We start from the raw sequence: 15,698 nt of genomic DNA, 5'->3' as shown, positions 1-15,698 counted from the left end.
GGGCGGTGCCCGCTTTGGAAGGTACAGGGGTCTGTGGTCCTCTCCGCGCGGCTCCCTAACCCAGAGGGCAGGAAGGCGTGGAGCACCTGGCCCCCTGGGTCATCACCCCTAAAGGGCCAGGCCTGGGATGAACGAATGTCTCCGGACCCCCAGATCAGCACGGGGCCCAAGGGGAGAGGACGTGCCGGGAAGGTGGTCCTGGCGAGACGGCGGCCGTTCCCCCACCTCCAGGGCTTCTAGGGCTGCTTCCAGGCAGCACAGGGGCGGGGGCGGGGGGACGCCCCGCTTCCCTCCGGAGGCAGGAATTCTTCTGGAGTCTGGAAGGACGGGGGGGGGGGGGCAGTGGTGCTAGAGTTCTGAGCCCACCACCTCTGAGGTCCCCACGTCAGAGTTCAGGGGCCCCGTGGAGGTGGCTCCCCCAGGGTTTGTCCTCGTGCCTCCTGCTCGCTGTCCCTCTCAGGGAGACCTCCCGAGGACCCGACCCCGCAGTGGGCAGCCCTCCCAGTGGGAGAGTCAGGAGTGACATTTCTCCTTGAAACGTGACAACAGAGGCAGAAGCCTGGGGGGGGGGACTCAGGACTTGGGGAGAAAACAATGGATTCTGCAGGCTGGAGCTTCTTGGGTGAAGCAGGGAGGCCCTAAAACAGGACTGGCCTCCCGAGCGGGGAAGGGGCAGCACACCTGGGGTAGGGGTGGGGGTCAGGGGTCGTCCTGACGGCACAGGGCGAGGCTGCGGGTCTACAGGGCCTGTGCCTTCGTCCTGAGCCTCCTGATTCTCAGATGGCCTCTCTGCAGCTTCCAGAGCGTCCTCCGCCACCACTGCCCCCGACCTCTGAACCCAGCTGGAGAGCAGAGTTCAGCGGAGAGATGCTTAATTCTGGCAGCCGCAGAGCACTGGACCTGGCCCCCTGTCAGCTGGCCGGGACCCAGGGACCCTCTGTGCCCCCATCCACCCACCCTGACCAGCCCTGGCTCCACCCCCCGCCCCAGCCTTCAAGGCTGCCTGAGGTGCTTGCCTGGGCCCCCCTGTTTTTCTGGGTTCACAGGGAGGCAGAGGGCCTGCTGGAAAAGAGCCCAGAGAGCCTCAGAGTCCCATGGGCCTGACCTCAAAGCCGGGCTCGGCCAGTCACTCCAGCGAATGGGAGAGCCCTGCTGGGGAGGTGTCGCTAGAGCCCTGCCCGCACCCCCTGGCATTCAGTGTGCCCCGGAAACATGCTGGGCTGCTTGCAGCCACAGGCACCTGCACGTGCCCCAGGAGGGTCTGCCCTGACACGGAGCAGGCCAGAGCTCACGGGAACTTGACCAGGTGGGTCAATACAAAGATCGCCTCACCCTGGGATGGGCCAAGGCCAAGGCACGCTCCCGCGGCCCCAGAGTTCCCAAAGGGACTGGGCCTCAGGTGTCTGCAGGCACCTGTTTTTCTTTTTCTTTTTTTTTTGTCTTTTTGCCTTTTCTAGGGCCGCACCCATGGCATATGGAGGTTCCCAGGCTAGCGGTCCAATTGGAGCTGTAGCCGCCAGCCTAAGCCAGAGCCACAGCAATGCAGAATCTGAGCCACGTCTGCGACCTTCACCACAGCTCAAGGTAACACTGGATCCTTAACCCACTGAGCGAGGCCAGGGGTCGAACCCGCAACCTCACGGACACCAGTCGGATTTATTTCCACTGTGCCATGACAGGAACTCCGCACCTGTTCATTCATTCAACTGAGCTGGTGGCCTGTCCTTTCAGACTGACCCCTGTGCTCCCACTTGCCCTCAAATCCTTGCTTCCAGGTCTGCTTCTGGGGAAACCCAACCCAAATGCCTCGTCTGGTGGCAAGTCCATCCTCAGTGCCATGGAAAGAGCGACCACATCAGGACCCGGGGAGTGACGGCACTGGGCACGCAGGCTCAGGAAGGGGTGGCTGTCTCCCCGGGGTTATTCCCCCGCCAGAGCCTGGGCCGCTCTCTGAGACAGCAGGCACAGATCCGCACACAGGACTTAATGAGACCCATGCACAGGCTACAGGGAGGGACGGCCCCAGAATCTCCCCACCATGCACCCAGCATCTGGCCCCGCTGGTAGCAGGGGCAGGTGCAGAGCTGGGGTGGTCCCGGGGGCACAGAGCAACCAACCCATCCAGCACCAGGGGCTGAGTTAACAGGATGCTAAATCAGATCTGATGTCTGCTCACCGTGCTTCTGAGGCTGAGCATCGAGTGTTATCCGAGTCCAAAGAGGACCCACAGCCCGGGCGTCGCGTCGCCTCTGCGAGGTTTCAACAGCATCGACTTTGATGGCACAGCTGCTAGCTCCGTCGCAAGTGCACAGTCAGACGACTCAGAGGAGAGAAGAGGGCTCTCTCTCTCTCTCTATTTTTCTTCTTTGGAGATGCTGGGAGGCCCCGGCGGGGAAGCACAGATTTTTCCCTACTAACTCTTCCCTGCAGGACACGCCAGGGAAAGTCCTCAGCGCAGGTAACAAGGAGCCTGGACTCCCTGCCTCACTGATGGTAAAGGCTGCTCAGCAGCCTCACGCCGCCTCAGGGCGCACCTGCGAAGGTACAGCAGGCAGGCTTCAAACCTCCGTCCCCGCACTGTGAAGCTCTGAGGGTGCGTGTGCTGGCAGAGTGCTTGTCCCATGGCAGGGAAGGCCCTTTACAGTTTAAATCAGTCACTGATCAGATCCAGTGAGTGGTAATTAAATTGTTTTCACCAACAAACAGGTATTACTTGGGGGGGGGCGCACCTGCAGCGTGTGGAAGTTCCCAGGGCAGGGATTGAACCGCAGCCACGATAACGACCGGAGCCACCGTGCTGACGCCACCAGACCCTTAACCCGCTAGGCCACCAGAGACCTCTGCTATTTTATCACACGAAAACCTCTGCGTGTAAGAAGTGTTTGCATCTCATGGTGCATCTCAGCATGGAAGAGACGAGGCAGGACCCTCCCGGGCCCGGGTTTTAAAATGGGCAGTTTCGAGTAGGATGGGTTAGTGTCTGGGGCAGGAGGGGGCATGAATCTGTAGGGCCTGGCTTGGGGGCGGGGGCAGAGTCCCCGGTCTCCCGTGAAGGAAGCTCCTTCATGCCTCCCTTTGGGAGGTGGGTTTCCCGTCGCAATTGCTCTGTGAGCATCATGAGGGCAGCCCCGAGCTTGTAACCACGGCAGAAACTCAGAGATCCAGTCCTGGGGCCACAAACCATCCCCGAGCCATGGGCAGGGCCTGCACCCCTCTCTTTGCTGCCTGCCCTGGTTGATAGAGTTCCGACCCCCTTTGCAGCAAGCGGTGTTTTCAGATGTCAAGCCAGCCCTACCCTGCTGTCCTGCTCTCTCGGACTGGGCGGTGGGGGGAACATCGCGGGCACTGGGGGAGCTCAGCTCATTATCTTTTTTTTTTTTTTTTTGGTCTTTTTAGGGCTGCACCCACGGCACATGGAGGTTCCCAGGCTAGGGGTCGAATGGGAGCTGTAGCTGCCAGCCACAGCCACAGCAACGTGGAATCCAAGCCACATCTTCGACCCACACCACGGCTCACGGCAATGCTGGGTCCTTAACCTACTGAGCGAGGCCAGGGATCGAACCCACAACCTCATGGTTCCTGGTCAGATTTGTTAACCACTGCGCCATGACGGGACCTCCTCAGCTCATTTTCTAAATCACTTTGCGGACGTTAACGCATCCATCTCCATCTCTCTGTTGGAGATGCTGATGCGGCTGCGGTGGAGGCCTGGAGCTCAGAGCAATTAAGCGGTTTGCCCTGGCTCGCGGGAGGTCTCGCGTCAGCATCAGGGGCAGCCCTGGGGAGGCCCTGATGCCCGGCCCCAGGCCTCCAGGGACACGAAGCAAAGATCCGGCTCTGCATCCCTGTGCGGACCTCAGAGGCAGCTGGGCGCCAGCCAGACATTCGACACGGTAAAGACGGGACAGCCAAACGCACGGGTTCAATCACCGCCAGCACCAAACACGGGGGAGCAGCGCAGGCAGCGAGACACAGACGCCCTCGGGCTCCTCCTCCAGGCGCCTGGGAGCCCCGCGGCCCACCCCCTCGAGGGGAGGGCGCCGTCTGGAAATCTCACCGCGGCCGGTCCAGTGGGACTGCTCCCCGCTGCAGGTCCTGTGTAAGCCCGGGGCTGGAGGAAACAGGCCAGCGGGCTCCTCCAAGATGCAGGATGGGCCCGTGGGGCGGCGGGAGAGAGGAGGCGCCCCAGAGACAGTCCTCCTGGTTGGCACGAGGGGGACTAGAAAGGGGAGTGGTGGTCAGCACAGTGGCCGGGGACAGAGGGCACGATGAAGAGGAAGCGGAGCAAGGGGAGCTCCTGGCTCCTTCTTGCCTCCCTCTGTGGCCGTCTCTTCTTTCAAAGGAAATTGTGCATGAGACAGAAGCTTCCATGAACCCACCTCAACTAGCTGCAGAGTCATCCGGCGCGCCGGCGGGACGTCGGGGCGCGGCCCGCGTCCGAGTTCCCTGTCCCAACCCTCCTCCCCGCCACGAGGTAAGGAAACGGAGCACCAGTGGCAGGAAGAGGGCGAGGAGGATGCTTTCTGCTACGTTCTGCTGAAAGCAGGCTCCGCCCCCCTCAGGAGCACAGCCAAACGGAGCCCCCCCGTGCCCCCCCGAGCAGCCCGCTCACCGATGTCGGTCTCCTTGTGGTTCTTGATGTACTCGGCCAGCTCGAAGTTGCCCGCGATGATCGCCACCTGCAAGAGCGGAAACCCCGTTAAAACGCCAACTGCCAGACACGCCTTCGCATCACCGCCGGCCGACGGCACTCCGCGGCCAGCCCCGGCTCGTTTCCTCAGGCCACGATGCCCCGCTGTTTCTGCTGTACTGCGATACAGCTGATACCCAGCCCCGCCAGAGGCTAAGGCTCACGGCGTCCCGACTTGACCTTCACAGTCTGAAAAATCATGCCTGCAGGAAGTTCAGCTAACGCCCGGTCAACCTCAGGTGGTTACACGAAATTTTCTCTTGGCGCCGTGGCAATGTCCCCCCAGCAGTGTCACCTACCACCATCACGCCGGACGTGACGTCTCCAGGCTAACTGACCTTGTAACCGGAAGTCCATACCTCTCCCCCCCCCCCAGCCCCCGACTCCCCCCCCACCCCCGCCTCTGGGAGCCACAAATCTGATCTCCTTTTCTGTGCGTTTGGTGTAGATTCACGTTTTGGTGCGAGCACACGGCATTTGTCTTTCTCGGCCTGATTTCGGGCAGCAGAGGCCCCCAAGGCCCATCCACGGTGTCACGAGCGGCAGGACCAGCGGGACCTTCCAAACGGCAGCCACAGACCCATCGGCTCCGTGCGAAGGGACATGGTCCCGCCTGGCCCTGCCCTGGGGCCCTGGCCACGTTTGTCATTGCTAATGATTTTTATTTGTTCCATTACAGCTGGTCTATAGGATGAGGCCATCATCCCAACAGAGTCTAGTGACACAGTCCTCTGCCCAGAAGGCCACCACGGCGGGGAGTTCAAGGGGCTGGGCCTGGAAACCCCCCATCGCGCACGCGCGTCCTGTGTTCCTACCAGGCCGGCCTGGTTCCAACACACTCCCCCGTGGGGAATCCGTCCCTCTGCTCGGTCCCCAAAACCAGAGGGAGGGGGAGAACCTCAAAAAAGCATTCACAGCTCTTCACTGGGTTTCAATCAAGCGGAAAAAACTCCACCCACGCCCGAGCAGAGCATCAAAGCCACGGCACCTACAGGAAATGGCCCAGCTCGGGCCCCACAGATCCGCCCACTAAAGCAACAAGGCCACGTGGTCCTGGACACGCTGAGGCAGCCAGGTGGGTGAAGCCAAAGGCCCCTGGGGGGGCCCGGGGCCCGCAGGGCGACCTGCACCTGACCCATGTGGGCTGGGGTCCTGTGCCCAGCCGGGGAGACCTGGGCCCGCAGGTGCCGCCTCCCCAATCCAATGAGCCAGTGTTCAGACGCCCGCCTGCAGACACACATCGGGCATCAGCCGGCTTCCGGTGATACTGTGGGTGGGCGTCCCCCATCGCTGGAGGCCCTCAGAGCAAAAACTGAGATTTCCTGGAGGAGAGACTCTGAGTCAAGATCGCAAGACCAGCTCCTGCCTGAGCTTCCAGCCTGCCCTTCAGACGGCAGACTTGCCAGCCCCCACAATCTCGGAGCCAACTCCTTACGGGAAATGTCTTAAATGTATATGTATATATATATATCTCCATCCTGCCAGCTCCGTTTCCCAGGAGAACCCTGCCTGATGCAGCACTGCACAGAGGCCAGGGGCTGCGGCGCCATGGAGACCCAGGGGCCCCAGAGCACTGTCCTTGGAGGTGACATGGATGTCACCTCTTGGGCACGGCTGCTGCTCAGTGCCTGGCTCAAGGATGCCACCAACAGGAGCAGTCTTCAGCTAAATCCAGTCCTCTCCCTGTCCTGCTAATGTCAGGGCCACGGCCAGCCCCGTGCACACGGCCAGCCCTATGCACACCAGCCGAGGGTCATGGGGTGGAAAGCAAAGGCCGTTTCAGGGGGAGCCCCTGGTTCTGCAGATGCAGGGGTGGCGCTGGAAACATCTGGCAGAAGGAGCTCCGCTGGCTCCTGCAGGGTGACCGTCCCGCTGGGACCTGGGCTTCGGACGGTGGGTCCCTGACTGAGACGCAGGTGAGGAGACCAGATCCAGGGAGGCTGGGGACGCCAGCGACCTGGGATGCTGGCATTTCTGACACGAACGTGGGAGGAGGGGCCTGCGGGTGACACATCATGAAGAACCATGTCCCTTTGGTGCATCTGGTCAGAATCCGCCCTTGTCTCCAGCCGAACCCTCAAAGGTAAACCTCACTCCTACCCATCAGGCTGGGGACTCTCAAAAGACAGAAAATGACATTGAGCCTAAAAGTTTCTGCACAGCAAAGGGAACCCTAAACAAAACAAAAAGGCAACCCACAGAATGGGAGACAATCTTTGCAAATGAATCGACTGACAGGGGATTCATCTCCAAAATTTATAAACACCTCCTACCACTCAATACCAAAAAAACAAACAACCCCATCCAAAAATGGACAGAAGATCTAAACAGACAATTCTCCGAAGAAGACATACAGATGGCCAAGAAACACATGAAAAGATGTTCAACATCACTCATCATTAGAGAAATGCACATCAAAACCATGACGAGGTACCACCTTCCACCAGCCAGAATGGCCATCATCCAAAAGTCTACAAACAAGAAGTGCTGGAGAGGGTGTGGAGGAAAAGGAACCCTAGGACACTGTTGGTGGGATTGTCAATTGGTGCAACCCCTGTGGAAAGCAGTATGGAGATTCCTCAGAAAACTAAACACAGAACTACCACTTGATCCAGCAATCCCACTCCTGGGCATCTACCCAGAGAAAACCACGACTTGCAAAGACACATGTACTCCGATGTTCACTGCAGCACTATTTGCAATAGCCGAGACAAGGAAACAACCTAAATGTCCACTGACAGAGGAGTGGATCCAGAAGATGTGGTCCATACACACAAGGGAATATTACTCAGCCACTAAAAGGAATGAAATACCGGCATTTTTAGCAACATGGATGGACCTAGAAATTACCATGCTAAGTGAAGTCAGTCAGACAACGAGACACCAACATCAAATGCTCTCACTGACATGTGGGACCTAAAAAAAGGACACAATGAACTTCTTTGCAGAACAGATCCTGACTCGCAGACTTTGAAAAACTTATGGTTTCCAAAGGAGACAGGTTGCGGGGTGGGGGGATGCACTGAGGGTTTGGGATGGAAACGCTGTGAAACTGGGTTGTGATGATTGTTGTACACCTCTAAATGTCATAAATTCATTGAGTAATAAAAAATAGAAAATTTTTTTAAAAAGGCGGAAAATGACAAGGGTTGGCGAGGAGGTGAGGAGCCGGAACGCCTGTGTATCGATGGTGGGAGCATAAAACGGTGCAGGCGCTGTGGAAAACAGCCTTGCGGTTCCTCGAAAATAAATTCTCCAGGGAACTGCTGCCCGATCCAGCCAGGCCCCCTCTGGGGATACAGCCAAAGGACCTGACAGCAGGTGCAATGGTTCATTTTACACGTCAACCCGACCGGCCCAGACGCTTGGAGGAGATTAACATCAGAGTCCACAGACTAAGTAAAGTGAGTGGAGGGCCCGTCCCCAGTGTGGGTGGGCCTCGTCCCATCAGGGGACAAGGACCCAACTAGAACAAAAAGGCCGAGTGAGAGGGAACTCCTGCTGCCTGACTCTGAGCTGGGACATCTGCCCTTCCCAGCCTTTGGACCCAGATGAGACATCAGCCTTTCTTGGGTCTTGAGCCTACAGGTTTTTGGACTGACTTGTAGCCTCAGCTCCCCTGGGTCTCCAGCTCATCACAACCTTGGATCTTGGGCTTCTCAGCCTCCATCATAATAAATGTGTGTGTGGTGTGTGCGTGTGTGTGTGTGTGTGTGTGTGTGCATATTTCAAGTAAGGTGCTAATGTAACCAATACCTCAAAATGTGGAAGCAGCTTTCGAAGCGGGTTGGAAGAGCTGGGAGAGCTTTGAGGTGCATGACAGGAAACGGACATTAAAGGCCATGGGTGACGAGATTTCAGTGGGAACAAGGAACACGTTACTGGGAACTGGAGGAGAGGGAATCCCAGTTACCGAGCGGCCTAGAGCTTAGCCGACGTCTGCGCTGGTGTTTGGCAGGAGGCAGACCTTTCGAGCCAGGAACATGGACGTTTAGCCGAGCAGATTCCCAAGCAAAGCGCTGGAGTGGTGGCCTGGCGCCTCTCGGTTGCTTATGGTAAAAAGCAAACAGAGAGCTGGATGGGAGGAAGAATTGTTTAGCAAGAAGGAGCTAGAACTGGACGATGCGGAAATGCTCAGCTGTTGATGCTGCAGGAAACGAGGAAGCAGGTTCTGAAGAGACCGTGGAGGCGTGGCTGGACCGTCACGGGAAAAGGATGGTCCATTAGGGGATTATATACGGAAGGGGGTGGGGTGGGAGCGACGTGAGCAGAGGCTTTCAGACTTGGAGGGGTTGACAAGACGCACGAAAGAGCTACTTGGCTGCAAACATGTGCTTCCAAAGAAAAGTATTCAAGCTGCAAATCGGGTTACTGCAGCCTGGAAGCCACGCGGGCCACTGCGGCTAAAATAACCGAGCCCACGGCGCCAGTGAGGACAACGCAAGCTCACGTTTGTCGTAACGGCCTGCTTCTCGCTTGATGAGGTCAAGGTCCAGAAGTCCTCCTGCCTGTCCTGCTGCCCACCCCGCGCTTGAGCATCCACTAAGTGCTCAGTGGGAGTGGAGAGGGGCCCAGGTTCAAAGGAGGGGTCCCCCAGTGACATCCAGGAAGCATCTCGCGATGCGTTTGATGCATAATGAAGGAAGAAGTCTGGGGTCTGTTGTCTGTGCCTCCAGGCATAAGTAGCAATGATCATTAAAAAATAATAATGAAGCTGTATCAACACGTACATAGACACCCTGTTTGTTCTGAGAGCTTTACCCCCTCTTTGATCCCAACAACTCTGTAAAGTGGGCACCACCGGCTCTGCTTGATACGTGAGGCAACCGAGGCACAGAGAAGTTAAGTAACTTGCCCAACACCACACAGCCAGTCTGTGATGAAGCCAAAATATCATTCATCACTCAAGCCATTCAGGTCCAGAATCTTTACCTTAATTATGAAAGCACAGAGTCATGTGTGTCTATAAAGAATTGTCATCGTTGATGGCATTTGTTAGGAAAGTTAACTTGTAAACGAATCACAAGCCAGACATCTTGGTAGAAGGACAGCAGCAGAAGGAAAAATCAATAGGACAGATTTGGTCTCGAGGGCCCAGGACAAGCTGCACTCAGCAGGCTGTGTCGGCTGGGTGGCCACAGAGCTCTCTACGGTGGAGTGTTCCTGGGGGGCAAATGAGCTTCTAAGCACGGTCCTCCAGGGCCCTTCGCCGCTCACCGCTCCCCCTTCCCTCCCCCTCCGCGGCCCTTGACTCAACTGTCCTTCTGCTTCTTGCTTGAAACACCGTCTCGGGGACACGGGCCGGAGCGGCCGCGAGGGCACCACCGTAAGGACGTGAGGTGTCCCCCTGAGGGGACCTTCTGCCGTGAGAGAAACCCAGGGCGGCAGGGAGCCTCTTTAGGACTCACGGGGCTCCTCCTGTCCCCTGCTTTCAAGGCCACTGCCCAGTTTCAGGGGTGCGGGCAGGGAGGGTGCTGGCCGGCGTGGTGAACGTGCCCATCGGTCCTTGTCATGCGCAGGATGGACGCGGCGGGGAGGGGGGAGGGTCGGAGGCGGGCGTGGGGACCCACTGGCAGGTCACGTGAAGGATTCACAGGGGACAGTCTAAGGGGGCTGGGGCTGCTGCAGAGAAGAGGGGAAGCGAGACCCGTGGAATGGGAGGGGGACAGGAGGGCGGCCAGAGAAACAGCAACTCGCCGGGCGTCTCAAGGGGCCGGTGGTGTTGGGGGAGGAACCGGCTGGACGGTGGCCAGTTCTGTGGTCCACAGCGGCCACGGGCAGCGGGCGTGCCACCCACCCTGAATCACCCGGTTCTCCGTCCCATGCCCACTGGTGGGGAAAGAGGAAAGGCCTTTGAGGGGCCTTTTCACCACGAGTTACGTAAAGCACAGCCCTGGGGGCTTTAAGTCTCTGCTCTGAGCCCCACAGGAGGGGTCCGGCCGGGGCCCCCGGGGAAGATACGCGACCTCCTGTCTGCCCTCCGCCAAAGCGGGCTGCTCCCCGCCCACAGGCAGCCTCGGGGCTGGGCTTTCATGCTGTGGAGGGGTCCCCACAGCTCTCTCCCCAAGACAGAGTCAGCGTCGGAACGGGGCTCATTTTATGCTTGGACGCTGCCCGGTGATGGGCACGGTGGACCCCACCCCAAAGGCAGCACTGATGGTTAGAGTCTTGAGGGATGAAGGGTGATGAGGTCGTGACCCTTTGCAGATGCTCACGAGGCCCCTCCTGAAAGGCTGGTGTGGAGACCACCATGCAGAGTATGAGGGCAGATGTGACCCCCCTGCCTGGGGTCCCCAGGGGGCTCCTCCTTGGTGACTAGGCCATGGGGGGTCCTGAGGATGGGGGAACGTTGGCAGCTTGCGGCCGGCAGGGAAAGGTGCCCAGTGCCTCTCCATGCAGCAGGGCGGCACCCCCTCCCTGCCCCCAGGAAACCTGAGAGCTTGGCTCCTCCTCCCAGGGACAAGGTGGGGGCTTTTCTGCTTTTATAACTCAGAGTTTGGCACTACAAATGCTTGCAGCTCACACTGATTTGGTCTCATGCCCTCTGGAGAACATTTTCAGAAACAGTGACATGACCGCGTCGCTTACGTGGAATTATGATCGAAGGAAGACAAAGTTTGGGGTCTCCATGTGGCATCTCAGGAAGTGCCACAGTGTCATGGGGAAGGCAGCAATTGGGGCCGCCTTGTCCTGAGGGGCAGGGCCCAGGGCCAGGCTCCTGCCTCACGCACCCCCAGTAACCCCAGCACCCAGACACCTTGGTCCTGGAGCTTCTTCTCGACCCACCTGTGTCCTGACACGGCTCCATCGGAGCCGCTGAAATGCACGGGAATGAGGTCCTTCTAGAACCCTGTGCTCCGCTCAGCCCCAACCTCTTTCCCAGGTCCAGCCACTGTGTTAGCAGGGAGGGCCCGTCACAGAGGAAATGCCCCAATTCCCAGGGAGCCCCTCACTTCAGGTGCTTATTTCATCCTTGAGCCTGAGTTTGGTGGATTCTCCCGACCACCCCATCAGCGACACTTGCGGGTTTCCTGCCAGCAGACACTGGACCTCAGTGAATGTCCCCTTCGGACTCAGGGACACACAACTCAGTGAGTACTCAGAGCAGAAGGTCAGGGGGTAGCTGTCCGGGGTGCTGAAACGGCCCGGGTCTTGTGCCCAAGGGCCGAGCTGGTGCCCGTGGAGGTGGGGTGTTTAGGGGCAGGTCAGGGTACAGCAGGGGGTGCCCTCTGCTCAGGGTCCCACAGGTGGTGTGAGGCGCCACCCCATCCACACCAGGGACCTGCCTGTTGTCTGTCCCCAGGTCAATAAGGGAAGCCAACCCTGCATAGCTACTACATGCCAGGCTTTGTGCCATACACTTGGGGGCCCGGGTGAAACCCCAAGAACATCTCATAACCTGACAGCTGGAATCCTACTCCGTCTCCTAACTCGCTGTGTCCCCCCCGCCCCCCAGTCCATGGGGCTTAAAGACCAACCTGGTGAAAATCGAGGAACAGAACGTGCCAGTAACCTCACATGGCAGAGGGCACATGTACCACCAGGAGCAGGAGAGCCCTGGGAGAAGGCGGGGCCTGGGAAGACTTGAGGGAGGCGAATTAACCTGACGGGCAGGTAGGGAGAAGAGTATGAGGAGATGGCGCTGAAACTATCTACTGATCTATTTCTACCCTTCCTGTATCAGGCGGCTCCTTCCAAAGAGATTCCTGGGAGACTCCAACGCTGTGTGCAAAACACCATCTGTGGTTTCAGGCCACCCATTCACTGAATCATCCATTTTTCCATCCACTCACCCATCCACCCATCCATCCATCCATCATCCACCAACACCTCCACTAATCCATCCATCCATCCATCCATCCATCCATCCATCCCACACTTCCACTAATCCATCCATCCATTCATCCATCCGCACTTCTACCAATCCATCCACTCATCCATCCATCCATCCACTCACCCATCCACCCATCCATCCATCCATTCATCCATCCCACACTTCCACTAATCCATCCATCCATTCATCCATCCGCACTTCTACTAATCCATCCACTCATCCATCCATCCATCCACTCACCCATCCACCCATCCATCCATCCATTCATCCATCCCACACTTCCACTAATCCATCCATCCATCCACTCATCCATCCATTCATCCATCCACACTTCCACTAATCCATCCATCCAACTACTCATCCATCCCACACTTCCACTAATCCATCCATCCATCTACTCATCCATCCCTCCATCCATCCACTCATCCATCCATCCATCCACTCACCCATCCACCCATCCATCCATCCATTCATCCATCCACACTTCCACTAATCCATCCATCCATCTACTGATCCATCCATCCATCCATCCACTCATCCATCCACCACTAATCCATCCTCCACCCACCATCCATCCATCCCCTCATCCAGTCACGTACTAATGGACCCAGCAGCCACCAATCACCCATTCATGCTGCCATGCACCCATCCATCCACATACCCAGAGCTACCATTAACCGAGCACCACTACATGCCACGTCCTATGCCACGCAGCATTTAACTCAGTCTGTTTCAAAGTCCTCCCTGGTTTGTGTAAGCTTGCAACCAGATGAGGAAATGACTCTGAGCCTGACTATCAAGTGGACTCCCATTCTTCTCCACCTGTCACCTGGTCCAGGGCTGGGCTCCAACTAGCTGCCAAACAACTCCTGCCTTCTGGCAAGGGTTGGGGGAGGGGCAGTGCACGTGGAAACCTTTTGGAGCAATCAAGCTGCCGGGGAGCTGAGCTGCCCACTTTGGATCCTCCACTCAGTCTCCTGGCTCTGGTGGTGGTGGTCAGTTCCCTGGAGTCAGTGCTGCCCTGCTGTGGTGCCCATGGTGGCGCCACACCCTGCTGAACTGGCGCTGGAGCTGGAAGCTGGGTGAAGGGAGACGCTGCCTCTGCTCTCACTGCTGGCTAAACCATCACCTCCTGGGACCTGCAGCCCGAGTGCAGAGGAAGCCCCCGCCCCTACCCCGGTGAAGCGCCCTGCTGCCGCCAGAGCAAGGTGCCTCCTAACACAGACAGCTATTTATAGGTGGCTCTGGGATGCTGACATGTCCTCGCCAAGACTGGAGAACGGCTCCACGCCAAGACAGCGACAGAAACCGTGGGCTTGGAGCCTTCCCTCCCTGGTTTCCTTCCAGATGACACCATGGCTCCCCCTTCAGACTCTGATGGCAGATCAGGACGCGACTGACACCCGAGGCCCTGGGAGCTGGGGAAGGCCTAGTTCTGAGCACCCGCAAGCATGTGGGTACGGGGACTGGGCCCCTGGCTCCGGGAGTCAGAGATCACTGAACCCCATCGGACAAACTCCACGCGGGTCTCTGCCATCTCTTGGCCGAGGCCCAGAGCCAGAGAGGCAGCGGGCCAATCTGCAGACTCCAGACCACAGCCTGAGGTCTTGGCAAATCCCCTGCGGGGCCAGGAGCCTTTGCAAAGTGATGTGTCATCGGAGGCTCAGGGACAGCCCCACCCCCCATCTGGACCAGGCTGCCTGGAGGGACCCCTCTCGCAGCAGTGGAGACAAGCAGTGTCCACACCACCGCAAAGTCGCGTCTAGAGGGGCTTCGGGCCAGGCCTCAAGCCAGAGGAAGTGGCCAGGGCTGCGAGGCTGCCCTGAGGATGCTGCCATGCTGGGTGACCCGCAGGCCTCCACAGGTGGAGGGGGGACCCTGAGCACTCCTGGGGGACTGCCCAGTGAGGCCCTTCCTTCACTGGAACCCCAAGGCTGGGGATGAAAGGGCCCTTCAAGCCCTGGCCCAGGAGGGAAGGGGATGCCCTGGGCAGTGGCCAGCCTCCACCTGGGCAGCACGGTGCAGGGGTCAGGGCCCCAGACCCCCTGGTGCAGATCCTCCAGGCAAGGGGACCACAGCCCAGCTACACCTCCTCCTCTGTTACGGGGATAACACCGCAAGTCTCACCCTTGGCCAGCAGCCGAACGATTAAACCAGTTCCTACAGATACAAATGCCTTCAACAGAGGCTAAGGTCCACCAGGAAAAACGCGGGTCCAGGCAGCTTCTCGGATGAACCCTCCCAAGCGCAGAAGGAGGAACTGCCCCCAGTGGTACCCAAGTCCCTCTGGAGAATGAAGAGAGGGAGGCCTCCCAACCCAATCCAAGCCAGCAAAGCAATGATTCCAAGACTGAGACGAAGAACTGAAAACATCAATTTCACTGAAGCGGCTCCTAACAAAACCACCATACCGCACCTTCCACGGGGCCGAGGAGGGTGAGAAAAGAATGGCCACTCCTGTTTCCCCAGAACCAGCACTTCTTCCCCCCAAATAGCAAGAGAGAGAATGGCGGTCCGTAGCCATCAGTTCAGGAAGGCGGCGATAACACTACCAGGTTGACCTGGCACTCACGTGTCTTACTTTATTCAGGGAGGGGAAGAAAGTTGACCCAATTAAATTATACAAGCGAAACCCACGCTCGTGTGGTGACACAAGACAATGGAGGACGAAGTGGGTTGTTTGGTGCTCGGGAGGAATTTCACTTGCCCACGTCGAAGCTTCTACAAGAAACCAAATAAACAATTTCACCAAAACCCCTGTCTTGGGTCACACGGGGGAAAGACTTCTGAGATATGAATGAACCAGCATGTTTGTTGCCATCAAAACCCAAACACCTTCAAGTGGCTTCTTCCCACCCGTGTCTTTCAACAACGCTCCCCAGCTGCCGTGGCCACTCGACAGACCTTCGAAGACAAGTTCCAGATCCAGTCCTCTGTGTCCCCGACTTCTCCAGAGAAGAAACGGAAAAGGAAATACAACCCTCTTTCCCCGTGTCCTCCCCTCCCCCTCCCTCAGGCTCCTCCTGGTGTGTTTATAAAAGGATTCAGGCCAGGTCACGCCCTTCAGATAAAAAAGACATCAACTTATAATTAATCCCTGCGCTACAGAAGAAACTTACTGCATAAGGAGAGTTTTCTTTTCTTTTCTTTTCTTTTTTATTGTCATTTTGCCTT

At 57.9% G+C, this 15,698-nt stretch overlaps 1 protein-coding gene across 7 annotated transcripts in view; it reads right to left on the bottom strand.

The window, feature by feature from the left end:
* Positions 1 to 15,698, bottom strand: part of SHANK2 (SH3 and multiple ankyrin repeat domains 2) — a 517,908-nt gene that overhangs the window by 334,912 nt on the left and 167,298 nt on the right. For all 7 annotated transcript variants that reach the window (XM_047775007.1, XM_047775012.1, XM_047775005.1 and 4 more), the window contains one exon: positions 4,613 to 4,679. In XM_047775007.1, coding sequence (XP_047630963.1) covers positions 4,613 to 4,679 — 67 coding nt within the window. The remainder of the gene's footprint in view (positions 1 to 4,612; positions 4,680 to 15,698) is intronic.

The sequence above is a fragment of the Phacochoerus africanus genome, chromosome 4, assembly GCF_016906955.1.
Source record: "Phacochoerus africanus isolate WHEZ1 chromosome 4, ROS_Pafr_v1, whole genome shotgun sequence".
NCBI classification, from domain to species: Eukaryota; Metazoa; Chordata; class Mammalia; order Artiodactyla; family Suidae; genus Phacochoerus; species Phacochoerus africanus.
This window is presented reverse-complemented; position numbering and strand designations above follow the sequence as displayed.